General features: G+C 45.7%; 1 protein-coding gene across 11 annotated transcripts in view; it reads left to right on the plus strand.

Annotated features, from left to right (window-relative positions):
- The window catches only part of LOC143297920 (dystrophin-like), a 477,394-nt gene that overhangs the window by 217,734 nt on the left and 240,352 nt on the right, over positions 1-19,308 (plus strand). For all 11 annotated transcript variants that reach the window (XM_076610493.1, XM_076610497.1, XM_076610494.1 and 8 more), the window contains one exon: positions 749-910. In XM_076610493.1, coding sequence (XP_076466608.1) covers positions 749-910 — 162 coding nt within the window. The remainder of the gene's footprint in view (positions 1-748; positions 911-19,308) is intronic.

Here is a 19,308-nt window from a genome sequence, read left to right on the forward strand (position 1 = left end):
CCACCGAACATTAAGAGCAGTAGGTTCATAGATAACAGACCAATGAATGGTCACCTTTCAGTGACATGGGTCCTCTACCACGCCTGTGCATAACTGCGAGCTTGGCGGTGAAAGGGTTAAGGGGTGAGCTCATGTGTGTCAAGAAAGTGAGTCGATGTGATCACCCATACATAGTTGTCTGTATGTTCTTTGTGTCTGTGTCTGTGTGTATGTGTGCATGCATGAGAGTATATTTGAATATAGGAGTGCTAAAAGGTAATGGTCATAAATTGACCTTATCATAGATCTGAGTTTAACTCACTCAGTACGGCCAGTCCTCTCTTCTCCTCTACACAGACCCCTCGGATGTCCAGTGGGTGTCTCAATGACCCAACCTTTAGCTTCCGTCGTCAGAATTGTGGTTTTCTTTGTCAACATTTACCTCTTCAGTATAAGAGCCTTCCGACTGCAATATTTTGATGATGGTAATTGGGGTGAAACGCTGTTAACGTTTCGCCATTCGTATGGAGAGAGTTAAAATAAAAATTTTTGTCCAGTTGTACCTAAAAACCAATGTGAAGGTCAATTCATGTGTTTTCTTTCTGTTGTTGAAATTTCAACATATGAAGAAGTTTTTAAAACAGAGTGTTTTACTTCTTAGAAATTGCCAAAGCATAATATAGAACCACCTGGTGGAGTGTAAACTGTAAATACGTAGAATCTGTATGTCATCTGGACACTCATGATAAAGTATTGCCTATATTTACAGGTGCAGTGGAACAAAATTCAAAACGATATCGACATGAAGAAGGAAGCACTGATCGACATCGCTCCCCAGTGGTACGAATTTTCGCGGTGCAACCAAGACTTGTTACAGTGGTTCGAATCCATGGAGAGACAGCTGAACAGAGGGGATATCCAAGACATTGAGGTCAGTGGTTTTGTCACTGTGCTGTTTCCTTGTTTTGTGGTGGTGATCTGTCTGTAGTGTATTGGACTGTATTCGATTGGATTGGATTGGATTGCATGCGTGTTTGCATGCGTGTGTGTGTGTGTGTGTGTGACTAAGAAATATAATAGGCGTAGTCTTTGAATGCTTTGTGTACGCGCGTGTGTGTGTATGTGTCTGTGGGTGGGTGGGTTGATGTGTGGGTGTTATATGTTTATTCTAAAGCGCTTTCAGCTCAACAAGTATCCATTATTATTATTATCATTGTTATTATTATTAATTGTATTGAACAAGTTTGTATTGCATTATTTTTGGCACAAATGATTTGTGTGAAATTCAGGCTGCTCTCCGTTGTCAGAGAGTACAGTTCAACCCTTTTTTTTCTTTTCTTCTTTTTTTTGTTTTTTCTTTCTTGTGTCTGCAAGTATATTTGTTTTGCTATCAAAATGGATCTTTTTTCTTACAGAATTTTGCCAGGGACATCCCTTTTTGTTGCCATGGGTTCATCAATTTGTGCATGCTGCGCACAAAACCTCAGTTTATCATGTCACCTGAGAGACTAGTGCTTAGACCACCATTCAAGGCCCAGTGAAGGGAGGTGGGGGGAGTAAAAATCCAGGTCCGTTTGGGTTTGGAACGGGCTTTCCAGTGAGGTCTTTGCTCCACCATGTGGGTTGCAAGAGGAGGAAGGTGGTAGAATGGTTAAGATGGGTGCAATAGCCGAATGGTTAAAGCGCTGGACTTTCAATCTGAGGGTCCTGGGTTCGAATCTCGGTGCACCTGGTGGGTAAAGGGTGGAGATTTTTCCGATCTCCCAGGTCAACATATGTGCAGACCTGCTAGTGCCTGAACCCCCTTCGTGTGTATGGGCACGCAGAAGATCAAATACGCACGTTAAAGATCCTGTAATCCCTGTCAGCGTTCGGTGGGTTATGGAAACAAGAATATACCCAGTATGCACACCCCCAAAAACAGAGTATGGCTGCCTACATGGCAGGGTAAAAACGGTCATACACGTAAAAGCCCACTTGCGTATATATGAGTGAATGTGGGAGTTGAAGCCCACGAATGCAGAAGAAGAAGAATCCCGATCTCACGCTTTCTCCCAAGTTGGACTGGAAAATAAAACTGAGTGTCCAGTCATTCTGATTGGACGATAAAACTGAGGTCCTGAGTGCAGCATGAGAAAGAACCCTTGGCGACTAGAGTGTTGTCCTCTGTCAAAATTCTGTAGATCCATTCTGATAGGAGCACAGATATATACGCATGCACTCAAGACGTGACTAAATGTGTTGGGTTATGCTGCTGGTCAGGCATCTGCCCAGCAGATGTGGTGTTGCATATATGGATTTATCAGAACGCAGTGATGCTTTCTTGACAAACTGAAACTGTTTCAAGGCTAGCAAAACAGTTTGCAGACGGATATGAAGGTATGTTAAACTTTATTTCGAGCACGCTTTGACACGCACATGCAGGACAGAATGTACACTGGTATGTGTGCACAAGCCGAGTGGTTAAAGCATTGGACTGTCAATCTGAGGGTCCCGGGTTCGAATCACGGTGATGGCGCCTGGTGGGTAAAGGGTGGAGATTTTTACGATCTCCCAGGTCAACATATGTGCAGACCTGCTAGTGCCTGAACCCCTTTCGTGTGTATATGCAAGCAGAAGATCGAATACGCATGTTTAAAGATCCTGTAATCCATGTCAGCGTTCGGTGGGTTATGGAAACAAGAACATACCCAGCATGCACACCCCCAAAAACGGAGTATGGCTGCCTACATGGCAGGGTAAAAACGGTCATACACATAAAAGCCCACTCGTGTGCAAACGAGTGAACGTGGGAGTTGCAGCCCACGAACGCAGAAGAAGAAGAAGTTGGCGAGGGAGGAACATAATGAGAAACACTCAGAGATCAGATGGGGAACACTCTTTTAACTTTCCTTCCTCCTTCATTTCTGTTTTCTTCTTGTTGTTGTCCCTGTCTTTTGTCTTTCCTGTCTACTTTTTTTTTTTTTTTTTTTTTGTCCCTTCTTTCTTCTGATCATTTTCTCTCTTTCTTTGTTTTTTCTTTTCTTTCTTTCATGTTTATTCTTTCCACTCCACTCTGTACACACTTTATGATTTTCCTTTCTTTCTTTCTTTCTTTCTTTCTTTCTTTCTTTCTTTGTTCTTGTTATTTATTTTTTCCATTCCGTTTTGTACACTCTTTGTGAATTTCTTTTTCTTTCTGTCTGTCTCAGTCTTTTCCTTTTTTATGTTTTGTTATTTCTTTCTTTCTTTCTTTCTTTCTTTCCTGTATATTCTTCCCACTCCACTTTGTGCTCACCTAGTGATTTTGTTTTCTTTTATTTCTTTCTTCTTTCCTTTTTTTATTTCTGTTTTGTTGTTTATTTTTTTCTTTTGTGATCCAATTTGTGTGTGGTACTATTATTTTCTTCTTTCTTTCTTTCTTCCTGTCTTTCCTTATTTCTTTCTTACTTTCTTCATTACGGCCTCTCTTTCTTTCTTTCTTTCTTTCTTTCTTTTTTGTTTATTCTTTCCACTCCACATTGTACACTCTTTGTGATTTTTCTTTCTCTTTCTTCTCCCTCCTTGTTTATTCATTCCACTCACTTTGTTTGCTCTTTTGTTCTTTGTTAGTTCTGTTAGCCCCCCGCCCCCCACCCCCATCCTTGCCCTTTATTGTGTTGGCATGAAGAAGAGCCTGGGCTAAAAAGCAGTGGAATTGATCCTTCATTCCTATCGTAGTTGGTGTCAGGTGCAAATAGCTGCCGGAGAAGGCCTGTCACTCACACTTGCTCTCTCACTACAGGTGGGGGAGGGGGTCGGGGGGGTACGAGGGGGGGGGGAGGCGGCACTTGCCAAGTGTATTCCCTCCTGGTGATGGGCAATATTGGGGAAGGGGGTGGGAGGGGGAGGTTGTGGGGGCTGGGGGGGGGGGGGGGGGGGAGATTGAGGTGGAGGGGATGGAGAGGTACACATACACACACGTGCACACGTTTTTGCACGTTCACAAACACATACACGCGCACACTCACACACACACACACTCGTGCACACATATGCACAAACACACACACACACGCACACATGCACAGACACTCGTGCACACTCATGCACAGACACACACACACACGTGCACACACATGCACGTGCACACACACATACACACATATATATGCACACTCGAGTGCACGAACACACAAAACGAGAAGAACCTTATCTTCCCATCTTCCCAATACCATCTTTCTGTCTGTCTCTGTCTGTCTGTCTGTCTCCTCTCACACTCTTACGTTCTTCCATATCTCTCTCTGTGTCTCATTCTCTCTCTTTCACTTTCTTATTCTCTCTCTCTCTCTCTCTCTCTCTCTCTCTCTCTCTCTCTCTCTCTCTCTCTCTCTCTCTCTCTCCGTGTTTCTGTCTGTCTACCTGTCTCTATCTGTCTGTCTGTCTCTCTCTTTCTCTCTGTGTCTCTTTCTCTCTGTCTGTCTCTCTCTCTTTCTCTCTCTCTGTCTCGCTCTCTGTCTGTCTGTCTGTCTGTCTGTCTGTCTCTCTCTCTCTCTCTCTCTCTCTCTCTCAGCCCCATTTCCCTCTTTCTGTCCCTTTTTTTTTCTCAAGGCCTGACTAAGCGCGTTGGGTTACGCTGCTGGTCAGGCATCTGCTTGGCAGATGTAGTGTAGCGTATATGGATTTGTCCGAACGCAGTGACGCCTCCTTGAACTACTGAAACTGTCCCTGTCACGGACTGACATGACCATCTTCACTTTCCCCCAGTAACCCAGTGAATGTATTGCTGGTACTGTTATCACTTGATCAGCCTACATATATATATATATTCAGTCGGGTGGCGCTGACAGACTTACACGTTGGTTTGAACTGGGATTCTTGCTTTTCTCTTTCTATCTGCCTGTTTGTCTGTTTGTCTGTCTGCCTTCCACCTTTTAGTCTGGTTCTCTCACAATCATGTTTTTTCCTTCTCTCTCTCTTTTTGTCGGTCTCTCTGTCCCTTTCTTTCCGTTTGTCCGTCCCTCTGTCTTTTTTTCTTCTTTTTTTTTCCTTTTTTTTTTTTGTCCCTTTTTTTTGTTGTCTTTTTTTTTCGTCTTTTTCGTCTTTTTTTTCGTCTTTTTTTTTTTTTTTTTTTTTTTTTTTTACTCACTCCCTCATTCATTTTCCCACTGTAACCCAGTGTACGTAGCCGCTGGTGCTGTTATCAGTTGATCGCCCTTACAGTCAGGTGTCGCTGACAGAATCAGCACATAGATTTCAACAGATTCGTCCTCTGGGAATTCTTGCTCCTGGTGTGTGTGTTTGTGTGTGTGTGTGTGTGTGTGTGTTTGTTTTGTGAATTCTTTTTTTTTTTTTTTTTTGCTGCCCCATCATCTGCGCCGTTTCAGTGGCATTACTCCCACGCCGCTCATTTAGATTCCCCGATACACGGCCACACCCGGGTTCGTCCGTCGCAGTTCCAGCGTCGGCAGTCCACAGGGAACCATCGATGCTAGGTCGCCTGGAGGCCACACACCAGAGGAGACCCTGCACTACTGCTGAGTCACTTCGGTGGTGTTCAGTGGTGCCTGTTCTGTTTTAACGTACCTAGGACACCACCTACTAAGCCCCCTACTAAAGACAATAATGGCTTAGTCGCGGAGCCAGACTGAGTGAGTGTCTCTCCCAGAGTGGAGACCGCCACCACGTCCCTCAAACAACAGCCCCCCCATGAATCTGCCGACAATGACGACATTGACAGGACTCACCCCAAGCACAGAAGTGGAGCCGGAGGGATATCGAAACTGAGGTCACCATGAGAGCAGGGCATGAAAGGTCACAGACTTTGAGACTATTTTGTTTATATTGATGACGATGAAGGAGAAGGAGGATGACGATGATGATGACGATGTTGCTATAGAGGTCCATTTTGGTTTGGGACTGCGTGACAAGGCTGTACTCTACGCTTCCTGTCATAATGATATCACGGCGTTAACCAGGCCCGAGAGGTACAGACACTTGCAGTGTTGGTCAGGTAATTAGAGCAACACACCCAAAGACGCATCCTTGAAGTGGATGACACTCGACTGTGTGGTCCCAGTCTCCCCATTTAACCCACAGCACACTCAACTCTGGGTAGAAGCCGGCCACGGGCCGAAAAACCCACCTCCGCTGGGAATCGAACCCGCGTCCTCCCAGCCGTCAGTCCGCGACGCTAATCGCTTCGCCACGGCGGCTGGTGTTTTGTGAATTCTTGCTCCTGGTGTGTGTGTGTGTGTGTGTGTGAGTGTGTGTGTGTTAGTTTTGTGTGTTTTTGTTTTGGGGTTGTTGTTTTTTTGTTTTGTTTTTTTACCTCAAAATGAATGGGCGTTGTTTCGGTATGACCGACTCCTTTTGTCTGTCTGTCTGTCTGTCTGCTCTTGTTACTACAGCTATTTTTTTTACTTTCATTTCTCTCTCTCCCCTTCCCCCCTCCGCTCCCCCCTCGCCCCCTTTTCCCTCCTCTCCTTTCTTCATCTTCTGGGATCTTGTTTTCAACGTTGTTTTTGTTTTCTTGTTGTTTGTTGATTTGTTTTACTTCTGTCTCTGGTCAGTGTTGATTCACATGTTTGCCATGAAAATGGTGCTACATGTAAATTGTAATGTTCTGGAAAGGCGGTAGTTGTCAAATTCATCATTTCTACACGTGTGGGAGCTCAGTCGCATATGAAAAAAACACCCTACGTGCACCGTCTGACAAAAAAAAAAAGAAAAGAAAAAAAAGAAGAGAAGAAGAAAAAAAAGAAAGCACCATTGAACACTCAGTTTGTGTTGCACAGCGCGGACACGTACAACCAGTGCATGACAAAAGCGCTGGTGGTCTCATCTTGACTTGTGCCAATGAATAGAAGTACTACGAAAGAAAATGAGTATCACTCAGTGGACTTAGTCAAAGTGAAATCATTCATTAAACAAGAGAACCAACTGACATGGTGTGCACAAGGTCAGAAGCATTCAACGTTCCCGATAACTGCAGATGACACACTGCTGTGTAAGTTTTCATGAACTCACAGAAAAATATAAGACAGAATAAAAAGTCACGAAAATTTGAAACAACGTCACCCCGGCCGTCCACCCCTCCCCCCTCCCCCCCCCCCCCCCAAAAAAAAAAGTCACACACAAAAAATCAATTAAAAAAAAAATCAAAACAAACAAAAACCAACAACAAAATCACGTACAACACTTCAACCAAAGCAAAGATTATTCAGAATCTTTGTATATATAGACTTTGCGTAAAGTAGATTCATGATCTTCGTAGCTCGGGAACCCCTCAGAGCAAACTAGAATTGATTAAAAACTTATCACAAGTTGTTGTTCTGATGTTGCTCTTGTACTTACAGTAACCGTGATAGTAGTAATAATTGTTGTGTCGAGGTAGTGCCGATAATACTTTTTCTTTCTTCGCTTTTTCGTGGTAAGAACTCGGCGGCCAACTTCTCCCTTCCCCTCCCCCAAAGGGGGTGTTCTCTGTATCTTGCTTGTAAGCGTAATTGACATTCCTCATTTTCAGATCAACACCTTCGCAGTGTTTGGTTGTTGTTATTGGGTTTTGTTTGGGTTTTTTTTCATTTTGAGTGGTGCTGGCAGAACCTCTCAGCCCCCCCGTTGCCCGAGATACTTCACACTGCGTATGTCTGTGAAATCGTTCTGGGGAGCTCATCTGATGGAAACCATCTCTTGCCCTCTTCCTTTTAATCTTGAAAGAGGATCAGATAGGAAGAGATAGCATGGTGTGTGTGTGTGTGTGTGTGTGTGTGTGTGTGTGTGTGGATATATACATAATATTTAACCATCCGTGTGTGTGTGTGTTTGGAAGGAGGTGTTTAGTGTGTGTATGGGTGTGTGTGTGTGTGTGTGTGTGTGTGTGTATGCTCGGATGTGTGTTTATTTATTTGTTTGTTCCCGTTTGCGCGCGCATGCACTTGTGTGCGTATACATATGTGTGTGTGTGTGTGTGTGTGCGTGCGTGCGTGTGTGCGTGCGTATCTTCCTACTCAGTCAAGCGCGCACGCACGAACCTTTGCACTCACGCACGCACGCACGCTCCATCCCCTTCTTTCCGCTCCACACACACACACACGCAAACACACACATAAACACATATTCGCGCGCGCGCGTGTGCACGTCTCTCCGCCCGAATCCTCCCCCCCTCTCCCCCCGCACCCCCCCCCCCCACCCCCCCCCCCACACACACACACATACACATACACAAAACACGTATTCCTTTCTGCACGAATCATGCCTCGGACTGTTGTTTCTCACATATTTCACACACACACACGCACACAGATTGGGGTTTCAGTATGCACGTTGTTCTTTCAAACTCTTCACCGCTTCCCCCCCACCTCCTCCCTTAGTCCCTCAACCTCTCCTCCCTTAACGGCGTCTTACACCACCCACTCTAGTGCTACGTAATGACCCCACTGTTCACCGCCAGCACCAGTATTGCTGTTTGGTGTTCTTTGAGTCTGGCTGCTGTACCTCTTGCAAACAGACTGTGTGTGTGTGTGTGTGTGTGTGTGTGTGTGTGTGTGTGTGTGTGTGTGTGTGTGTGTGTGTGCACAGGAGAACGTAGGGCTTGTTAGCTTTAGTTATCGGTCACTCCTTGCTGTTGTTGTCATTATTGTAATTATTATTGTAGTTATCATCATTATCATCATCATATTATTATTATTATTATCATTCTTCTTCTTCTTCTTCTTCTTCTTATTATTATTATTATTTCATCATCATCATATTATTATTATCATTCTTCTTCTTCTTCTTCTTCTTATTATTATTATTAGCAGCAGCAGCAGCTAGAACAGTGTTGCCGTGAGTTCTTTTACATGCGCTAAATACATGTTGCATAAGGGACTTCTATTTATCATCTCATCCGAATGGCTTAAAAACTTTGACCAGAAGGTCCAGCAGGCGTCCTGTTCAGACTTAGACCAAGGGAAAGATACACTGTTGTGGTCTGCCAGTGACTCAGGTGCCGCAGGATGACGTTTTGCTGCCCTGTCAGACCAGGAGCAAGGTGGCAGAGTGGTAAAGACGCTTATGTGCCCAATACAGAGTCCGTGATGGTCTGGGTTCGAATCCCGCTCTCGCCCTTTCTCCCAAGTTTGACTGGAAAAATCGAACTGAGTGCTTAGTCATTCAGATGAGAAGATAAACCAAGGTCCCGGGTGCAGCACGCACTCTACGCACTGGAAAAGAACCCATGACAACGAGAGCGTTGTCCTCTGGCAAAATTCTGCAGAAGAAGTCAACTCTGATTGATACACAAAATTAATAAATGTATATATAATATGCATGCACTCAAGACCTAACTACGCGCGTTGGGTTATGCAGCTGGTCAGGCATCTGCCTAGCTGATGTGGTGTAGCGTATATGGATTTGCCCGAACGCATGAAACTGAAACTGTCAGACCACGCGGGACGTGAGACCACTGAGCACTGCCCTGTTCAGTTCGGTGCGTGAGACGTGGAGCTGGGGTCCTGATCGTAATGCATGAATGGAAGGGATTGGAGTGGGAGTTTTGTTCCATGTTCCGTCACACATGCTGGTGATTGTGAACATTTTGTTAGAGAATTCATTCTCACATTTGGATATTATCGTTTAAAAGGTAGGAGAGAACGGGGAGGGTGGGTGAATGGTGAGTTGGAGGGAATGGGTAGAAGGAGGGTGGAAACAAAGATGAATTGAAGGCATTTTGGTGTCCTTAAAACCGTGATAAAGGCTTTACGAACATCCCAGCTGTTATTTGCTGTTATGTTCCCTGACAATAGCAGCTAAGTGTAATGTCATGGTTTTGGGGTTTGTGTGTGTGTGTGTGTTTTGTTTTTTGGGTTGTTTTTATTTGCAACCATGAACATGCACTGTCTCTCTGTCTGCCTCCCAACCACCCCCCAAGCCCCCTCACTTCCTGTCTCGCCTCATCTGCCCTCGTTTTCCCCCCGCCCCTCCCCCCTGCACCCTACCCCCTCTTCCCTGCACCCCCCCCCCTTCCTCCCCCCTCCCAAGCTCTGGTATGTACCGGTATGTATGTTTCTTTTCCTCGCCTGTTTCTAGAGTCAGTCTTAATTATCCTGTTCCAACGATCATCAACGTAATGGCTAGGACGTTATATAGGATGCTGTTTTTACCCCAACCCGCAAGAAGTCGATTTTCTGTTCAGACAGAACGTTGACTGCGGCCACAGGGCCGGAGTCACAATAGTCGGGGAGGGGGGGAGGGGGGGGGGTGGGGAGCCAGTTGGCCAACTTTCCGTTGGGTGGCAGGTGTAAATGGAAAGAAGAAGAAGAAAGAAAGAAAAAAAAGTGGTTCCGTGGTTGCTGTCTCCTGAGCGCATTCTGGCACCAGTCTTATCAGCTCCCCGGCATTGTTTGTTTCTTGTCTTGGAGTTCCTTCACTTGTTTGTTGGTTGGCTGCTTTTTGTCCGGCGGGGGGGTTTCAAGGGGTTTATCATCGCTCGGTGAATTCACCGGAGGGGAGTGGGGGGGGGGGGGGGGTTGAAGGAGAAGACAAAATGAACAGACGGCGAAGGTTTTCCTTTCTCCCCAGTTGCTGTCTTCCTAGTCACTTAGCGCAGCTTGATGTGACGGTGATGAAGCGAGCTGAACTCACAACACCTTCAGCAATGATGAGCAACATATCAAGTGTGAATGGCTCCGTAACAAACAAACAAAACAAAACAAACAAACAAACAAACAAACAGATAGTACAAAAATGAGTAACTTGTAATACCCGTCTTTCTGAAAGAGTGGTGAATGCCTGATCGAATGGTTAAAAAAAAAAACAACTGACAGTAAATAAAATAGAAATCAGTATTTTGTGTAACACCTCTGTAATACCACTGACAATTGTTGTTTGTAAATATATACATATGTATATGTATATATGTTTGTTGTTGTTGTTATTGTTTACAAAGATTTTCCTTCTTCCCTGCTGTTTTCCTCCTAGTCACTAAACGATGCTTGATGTGACAGTGACGAAGTAAGGTGAACTTGTAATTCTTTTGACGTCTTTTTTAACTCACTCAGTACGGCCAGTCCTCTCTTCTCCTCTACACAGACCCCTCGGATGTCCAGTGGGTGTCTGAATGACCCAACCTTTAGCTTCCGTCGTCAGAATTTTGGTATTCTTTGTCAACATTCACGTCTTCAGTATAAGAGCCTTCCGCTTGCAATATTTTGATGATGGTAATTGGGGTGAAACGCTGTTAACGTCGTCTCTTTCGCCGTTCGTGTGGAAAGAGTTAAAGGGTCATGAGTGACTGGTGAACGTGCCAGTAGCTCTAAAGCAAGCAAGCAAGCAAACAAACACATAAAATATGAACTAGTAACTAGTAATTCATTTGGCAGGTTCTTCTTAAAAGCGATGAGTGACAGGCGAATGTACCAATGGCTCTAAAACGAACAGATAGATAAAACAGAAAACGAGTAAAAAGATTTTGTTAACATGAAAATCTCTGAACGTAATCATTTTTCGGGATACTATAGATGCCATCACAATCACTATGAACTGAGCTTTCTTTTCAGTCAGCCACAGGGACTGTCACTGAGTCGGTTTCCACACGTCGTTTTTTTTTTTTTTTTTTTTGTTTGTTTTTAAACGGCGGTAAAGTAAACCTCATGTCAGTAGCAGTTCGTTACTTTTTTTTCTTAGTTTTGTTGTTGTTATTTTGTTTTTTGTTTTTGTTGATGTTGTTCTTTGTCGTTGTTGTTGTTGCTGCTGCTGCTGTTTTCGAATTGAATACTTGAATACTTAACCTTTGGAAGAAGTCAACTCTCTCTCCCATTTCTCTCTCTCTCTCTCTCTCTCTCTTTGTGGCTGGTAAGGAACCTCGGATCGAACAGTAACAGTGACGGGCGCAATAGCCGAGTGGTTAAAGCGTTGGACTTTCAATCTGAGGGTCCCGGGTTCGAATCTCGGTAACGGCGCCTGGTGGGTGAAGGGTGGAGATTTTTACGATCTCCCAGGTCAACATATGTGCAGACCTGCTAGTGCCTGAACCCCCTTCGTGTGTATACGCAAGCAGAAGATCAAATACGCACGTTAAAGATCCTGTAATCCATGTCAGCGTTCGGTGGGTTATGGAAACAAGAACATACCCAGCATGCACACTCCCGAAAACGAAGTATGGCTGCTTACATGGCGGGGTAAAAACGGTCATACACGTAAAAGCCCGCTCGTGTACATACGAGTGAACGTGGGAGTTGCAGCCCGCGAACGAAGGAGAGGAACAGTAACGGTGCTGTAACTGTGGTGGGCGCCGGCACAGTGGTTGTGGATGTGTGTAGATGTGGTGGGTGCCGGCACAGTGGTTGTGGATGTGTGTAGATGTGGTGGGCGCCGGCATAGTGGTTGTGGATGTGTGTGGATGTGGTGGGTGCCGGCACAGTGGTTGTGGATGTGTGTGGATGTGGAGGGGCGGCGGCATAGTGGTTGTGGATGTGTGTAGATGTGGAGGGGCGCCGGCACAGTGGTTGTGGATGTGTGTGGATGTGGAGGGCGCCGGCACAGTGGTTGTGGATGTGTGTAGATGTGGAGGGCGCCGGCACAGTGGTTGTGGATGTGTGTAGATGTGGTGGGTGCCGGCATAGTGGTTGTGGATGTGTGTAGATGTGGTGGGCGCCGGCACAGTGGTTGTGGATGTGTGTAGATGTGGTGGGTGCCGGCACAGTGGTTGTGGATGTGTGTAGATGTGGTGGGTGCCGGCACAGTGGTTGTGGATGTGTGTAGATGTGGAGGGCGCCGGCACAGTGGTTGTGGATGTGTGTAGATGTGGAGGGGCGGCGGCATAGTGGTTGTGGATGTGTGTAGATGTGGAGGGCGCCGGCACAGTGGTTGTGGATGTGTGTAGATGTGGAGGGGCGGCGGCATAGTGGTTGTGGATGTGTGTAGATGTGGAGGGCGCCGGCATAGTGGTTGTGGATGTGTGTAGATGTGGTGGGTGCCGGCACAGTGGTTGTGGATGTGTGTAGATGTGGTGGGTGCCGGCATAGTGGTTGTGGATGTGTGTAGATGTGGAGGGGCGGCGGAGTTGTCAGGAGGGGTGGTCTGGGGTAGGATGAGGGAGAGGGGTGAGTGATGGATGAACGAAAACTGTGGGGACTATTGAATTAGTGTGTGTGTGTGTGTGTGTGTGTGCTGGAGCGGCGGGGGAAGAGGGGGTGGGATGGGGAGTGGATGATGAACGAGGGAGGAGAACAAGAGCTGTCTTTTTTTGTGGGGGTGTGGGGGGCTCTACCTGCAGCCTCTGTGTGTGTGTGTGTGTGTGTGTGACTGTGCATGTATGTGTGTGTGTGTGTGCCAGGTGGCAGAAGATGTGGGGTGTGGGGGGAGGGAATAGGAAATAGAAGAAGGGCAGCTGTGTGACGTTGATGAATTCCGTTGGGACCCCCGAAAGGTGAAAAGGAAATTGGCTGTGTATTGATGTGAGAGATGGTGCATGGCTCCTTTGGGGTCTGTGTGTTTGGCTATGGTTCTTCTTCTTCTTCTTCTTCTTCTCCTCGTCCTCCTCCTTCTCCTCCTCCTCCTCCTCCTTCTCCTCCATCTACTTCGTCTTCATCATCATCATCATCATCATCATCTTCTTCTTCTCCTCCACACAGGCAGATATAGATGTTTCAAGACCATCACAGTGAGTCTAGAACACAATAGCCTTTCTGTTGTGTCTTGGGTTATTTAACAAAATTTATTTTATGTTGTGGATGAGTGAGCTCCTTTAGAATTATTTCCAGTTATTCATTTCTCATAATGATTTCCCATTAAATGGCAGAATTTTGCTGCTCGTGAAAGATGTAGCCATCAATATAACTTTTATACGAAGCAGAAGTATCTGGGTGTTTTTTTTGCTGTGAAAAAGAAGAAAAATGACTTCTGTTGATCATTGTGTTAATATTTAAAAGTGCTGAAGATTATTGAAAAGGAAACATGACTCTGAAAACACGTTTTACTTCTTCACATTTTTATTTCCTTTCAGAAGTGCGTTTTCATCATGACGAGAATAATGTTGAAATGTGTCAACAAAGTATTTCAAGAGAAAATGAGTTTGTTTGAAATTTAACACACACACACACACACACACACACACACACACACACACACACACACACACTGAAAATAACATGGAATGTTATTATAATATTGACCTACATTGTGTGTAAACACACTCGCGGGCCAAAAATGAAAAGAAGAAGAAGAAAAAAGAAGAAATAACTGGAGAGGGAAATATAAACAGGAAGGTAGGAGGAAACAGTTTGTTGCTTTTAGTTGCTTAATTGCGACAGGCACATTGGAGTGCAGCGAATACCACGGCATGTTTGGTGCCAAACACTTGATGCGCAATTCTGGAAGGGGGGGGTCTTTTTATGGTAACTAAGTTAGTCAGCATGCCGCCGCATACAATCTTCCTTCTTCCCTCATTCAGCCATTGCCCCGGGGTTTCCAGAGTTAAAGGAGATAAAACGATTCAAGTTGTGTTCAGAAACCACCGGCGTGCGATCCTATTTTGAACATGGCTAACATCGGGTCTGTGATCCTGTTTTGAACATGGCCAACGTCTGGCCTGTGATCCTGTTTTGAACATGGCTAACATCGGGTCTGTGATCCTGCTGTGAGAAAAGCTGTACCACAAGTGTTCATCCTCAAAGCCGGATCTCTATCGACGTAATTACGTCGACACTTGATGATTATGTTGATACGGAAACACTTCAGACAGTCTTTGCAAACGATCGACAGGTGATGAAAATTGTGAGTTACACTACCGGTTTTCATCATGAAAAGTTTCAATACATTCCGGCCGTGTTTCAAGGGAGACTTTCGATCCATGTTCGAAAACTTTACAGAATTGTCGTCATCACTGCTGTGTCCCACAGTCAGATAGAGAACTTCATGCCTTAAGCACCCAGGATGACTAGGGAATGTTGCTGTTTCTTAGTAAAGATTTATTTTGCAGTTTTGTAATTTTCTTTCTGATAATTGAGGACTTGTGTGCATTAAAAGGTGAGTTTTGTTTGTGTCTGTATGTGTGGTGAGGGGGGGGGGGGTTGAGAGGGTTCAGTTAAAATTTAGCATACTCCACTCAGAAGTGACAGGGGGTTAGTGGAGTGCGAAATCTTTCGACTCTTTCACAAACACGTCTACATGTATACAAATACACGCGCGAGCGCACTCGCGAGGCCATTAGTACGCTACCGTCAGTGCGCACGTGAAGTTTCACCCGGGCTTGACTGCACGTTGGCAGCAGCTACATTTCTACCTGGTCTGTCTCCATCCGCCAGTGCTCACCAGCAGGCAGTTAGTTAACCCACCCCGCACTGCCCTCCCTCACACACACACACACACACACACACACACACACATACACACACGCACGCTCACGCACGCACGTAAGCACACACACAAACGCTCACACGCACACACACACACGCTTATGTACGTGCACACACACACACACACACACACACACACACACTACAACAAAGCACACACACACACACACAAACACACACACACACACACACGATGCTGCCTCCCCTACCCTCCTCTCCCCCACCCCTACTCCTTGCCTCCTGTTGCTTTCAGCCACCCAGACCTCATTCACACCTTTTCGTTTCTGTACGTAAAGCGCTGCCACCACCGCTGAGCTGGCGCCGCCACTAACGTACAGTCCCTGACAGACGGCTGAAGGGGGAGACTTTACAACTCTCCTCCTCCTTCTTCTTTTTTCTTCGTTAAATGGACACCCCAGTCTCCGAGATGGAGGCAGTTATACCCTGCAGGTCCTCCTCCACACAGCCGTAGAGCTTCCTGGTCAGTGGAGTTGGGTCGGGGCAGTGCCTCTTTCCGAGTGCCTTATGGGGATACAGTACTGGACCCATTATTCCTTCTTCTTCCTCTTCTTCTTCTGCGTTCGTGGCCTGCTGCACCCCCCACGTTCACTCCTATGCACGAGTGGGATCGTACGTGAATGACGGTGTTTTACCCCGCCATGTAGGCAGCCACAGTCCGCTTTTGGAGGCTGGTTTCTTCATTAAGAGGAGAAAGGGACGTGCAGAAGGGGAAAAAAAGAAAGACGGAAGAAAGGAAGGAAAGGGAAGAAAGAAAGGAGAAAAAAAAACACAACTAAAACCCAAAAACAATTAAAAAGAAACGAAAGAAGACAACTGAGAATGAAATCAATGCAAGAAAAATAGAACGCGCAAACAAGAGAGAAAGAAAATTTGAAATAGAAACGAAAGCTCAACAAGAAAGTCAACAAGAGAAAAGAAAACTTTACAAGAAAGTCAACACAAGAGAAAGTCAACAACAAAAATTCTACGCACAATTCTGCAAGAAAGGAGGGAAACTCCACAGAAGAAAGTCTGCAAGAAACAAATAAAGCTCAACAAGGAAGTCTGCAAGAAAAGAAATCACAGCTTTACAGGAAAGTCACAAAAAGCAAAGTCCGCATAAGAAAACTGCACAAGAAAGTGACGTTTGGTCGTGTTATCCCTGAATGACCAGGTGTGTCGTGTAGACCTGGGAACTACAAGGAACCCATCCGATGGCGAGAGACGTCAAATGAGACTGGAGGCGATTAAACGTGTCTGGAGCTTCGGCGTCTCTTCCGCCCACTGCCTTTGATGTCCACAGAGGTGCTTTTTGTTCGCAGTGATGGAATTTTCGGGGCATTTCCTCATCAGTTTTCAATGAATCACAGAGGCTCCCTGTACGTGGATGGTAGCTGATTATTTCAGCGTCAGCACCGCTTGTAGAAGTTAAATTCAGTGTGGACAGAACTTCGGTCAGGTCTGGCCTTCCAGGGGATCCCGAACAAGCCGATGTGTCCGGATCACACACACACACACACACACACACACACACACACACACACACAGATACTTAGAGACAAATAGCCAATAGGAGAAGATGGTGGATATACAGGACTTCAGAAAGTCATTGGGAGGGTTCTGCACAGTCTTCATTATCATTCATAAAGCTTTCGCCACCCCATGAAGGTTTTGCATGTGTTCTTTTGTTCGTTTGTTCCACCACAATGGTATTCATGTCTATAATCACCAGTCAGTGTGACGGGACATTAAACCAAAAAAATCCTCCTCCACGTGAAATGTTATATCCGAGGACGTCAAGTCAATTTCCTTTCTTTCGAACCTTCGGGGTATTCTCGCCTTTCGTCATTTGTGACTTCGAAGAACTGCATAGGTCAGTGAATTGACACACCCCAGCTGAGTCACGTGGTTAAGATACTGTATTGACAGAGTAACAAATCACAATGGAAAATATTATATAGCCAAAAACTCGTGTGATTGAAGATGATACCAGAGGAACGTTCTTAGAGGAAACGTTTATTGTTGATAACATATATTGGGGGGAAAACGGGCTGTGTAAAATGCACCGGCGTGGCGAAAGGCGACACGTTACTGTCACGTTGGTTTGAACAGAATGAATTCTCGGGTGTTCGGGTATTTTAGTGATACAAGATTATGTCAGACAAGACAGCAGTTCTTTTAATGCTCATTCTCAGACATGGATGAAGTATATACGTCTGGGTTTTTCGTGCAAACAAGGTCAGTTTGTGAGCTGTCAGGAATTAAGACTTTTGTTACGGGTGAGTGTGTGATCTGTGCATTCACACAGAACGTTTTCGTTGCGAAAGACGTGCTGGTTGATGACTTCAAGACACAAGGTCAACGGATGTAGGGGTGTACAGTGTCAAAGCCTCACGGGAAGTGACGTCAGCGTCAACATTTTGACAATGGCTATCTGAGTTTCAACAGTGCTTGCTTCAGCTGCAGATACCTTCTGGAGTGCGTGCTTTCACTTCTTTGACATATAAGCTGGAGGAGCGTATATGGGCTGAGAGGTGTTGAGACGTCCACTGTATAATAAGCGGTGACATGAAGGTGGAAGTCACCATCTCTTGAAGTGAGTGAGCCTGTGCGGTGAGGTTAGGGTGACCTTGTGTGGTTTAGGTCAGTGTGCCACGAGGTGAGGGTGACCTTGTGAAGGTCAAGGTCAGTGTGCCACCAGGTGAAGGTGACCTTTCGAGGGTCAGGGTCAGTGTGTGACCATGGGGAGCGAACTGCTGCAAGTGGTGATGGCCCTCACCTCCCTCATCTCCCTCGCCTTCCTCTGCTTCATCGCCTGCATCATGGCTTTCGGCTTCTGGATGGTGAAAAATGTTAGTCATCCGTCTGTCCCTCCTGGCTTTTGTCATCATTCTCGTTTGTTCTTCTCTGTGCTTGTGTGTGTGTGTGTGTGTGTGTGTGTGTGTGTGTGTGTGTGTGCTGTATTATGCCATGTGTACATTGTGTGTGTGCGCGCTGGACGGGAATTAGATTGGGGGATGGGGCGGGGCGGAGGCGTGGAGTGTGTTTTCGAAATGAGTCGAAACGAGTCTTCTATTGGAATCATTTGATGCAACTCTCCTGTTCACCATTTTTCACGAGTGTTCCCTAAATAACATCCTTGTTATTTAATTTTGTTCCCAATTTTTTTTTTTTCTCTCGTCTGAATCCTTTGGGCATGGAACAGCCTTCCACTTTGTGTCCGACAGAAATGCTGAATCGACTCTTTCAATCCAAGATAGAAACGTTTTATCGGTTTTTTTTTTTTGTTGTTGTTGTTGTTGTTTTAAACCAACTCTGAAACGTGGTTTCTATGGTTTTTACAGATGGCGACGAAAGAGTTTATTTGTGCTTAAAGGAGATCAGGGTGTGTGTGAATCAGAATCAAAGCTCCCTTCTGTCTATCTGTCATTCTTTCTCTCTCTTTCTCTCTCTCTCTCTGTGCCTCCCTCCGCACCTCTGTTCCCTCCTGTCTTCCTCTGTGTGTTTGTGCATGCGTGCGTGCGTGTGTGCGTGCATGCATGCGCGCGCCCTCTTTTCAAGTAAAGTACTGTCCCACTGGCAGTGAAGTGCCCCACACAGGATGTGTTTTTTCCCTGAGTGAAAGATGTCTTCAAGGAATTAGCTCACAGAAAGAGCAGGACAGTTCGTGCATTGAAACGAAAGGGCCAGGTGTCCCACACGTATAATTGGGTTGGGTTGTTGTTGTTTTTTGTATGCTCGCTCTCTCTCTCTCTCTCTCTCTCTCTCTCTCTCTCTCTCTCTCTCTCTCTCTTGTGAGTGTGTGTGTGTTCGTGTGCATGCGTGCGTGCGTGCGTGTGCTGTGCTGTGCTGTGCGGTGCGATATGTATGTTGTTTGCGTGTGTGGACGGGGATTAGGATGGGGGTAGGGGGTTGGGAAGGAGTGGAGCATGATCTTCAAGTGAATCGAGTCTTCTGTTGGAATCGTTTGATGTAACTCAACTCCACTCTCCGGTTTACTGTTTTTCACCAGTGTGCACTCAGAAATCCC

This window comes from Babylonia areolata, chromosome 23 (assembly GCF_041734735.1).
Source record: "Babylonia areolata isolate BAREFJ2019XMU chromosome 23, ASM4173473v1, whole genome shotgun sequence".
Classification (NCBI taxonomy): Eukaryota; Metazoa; Mollusca; class Gastropoda; order Neogastropoda; family Buccinidae; genus Babylonia; species Babylonia areolata.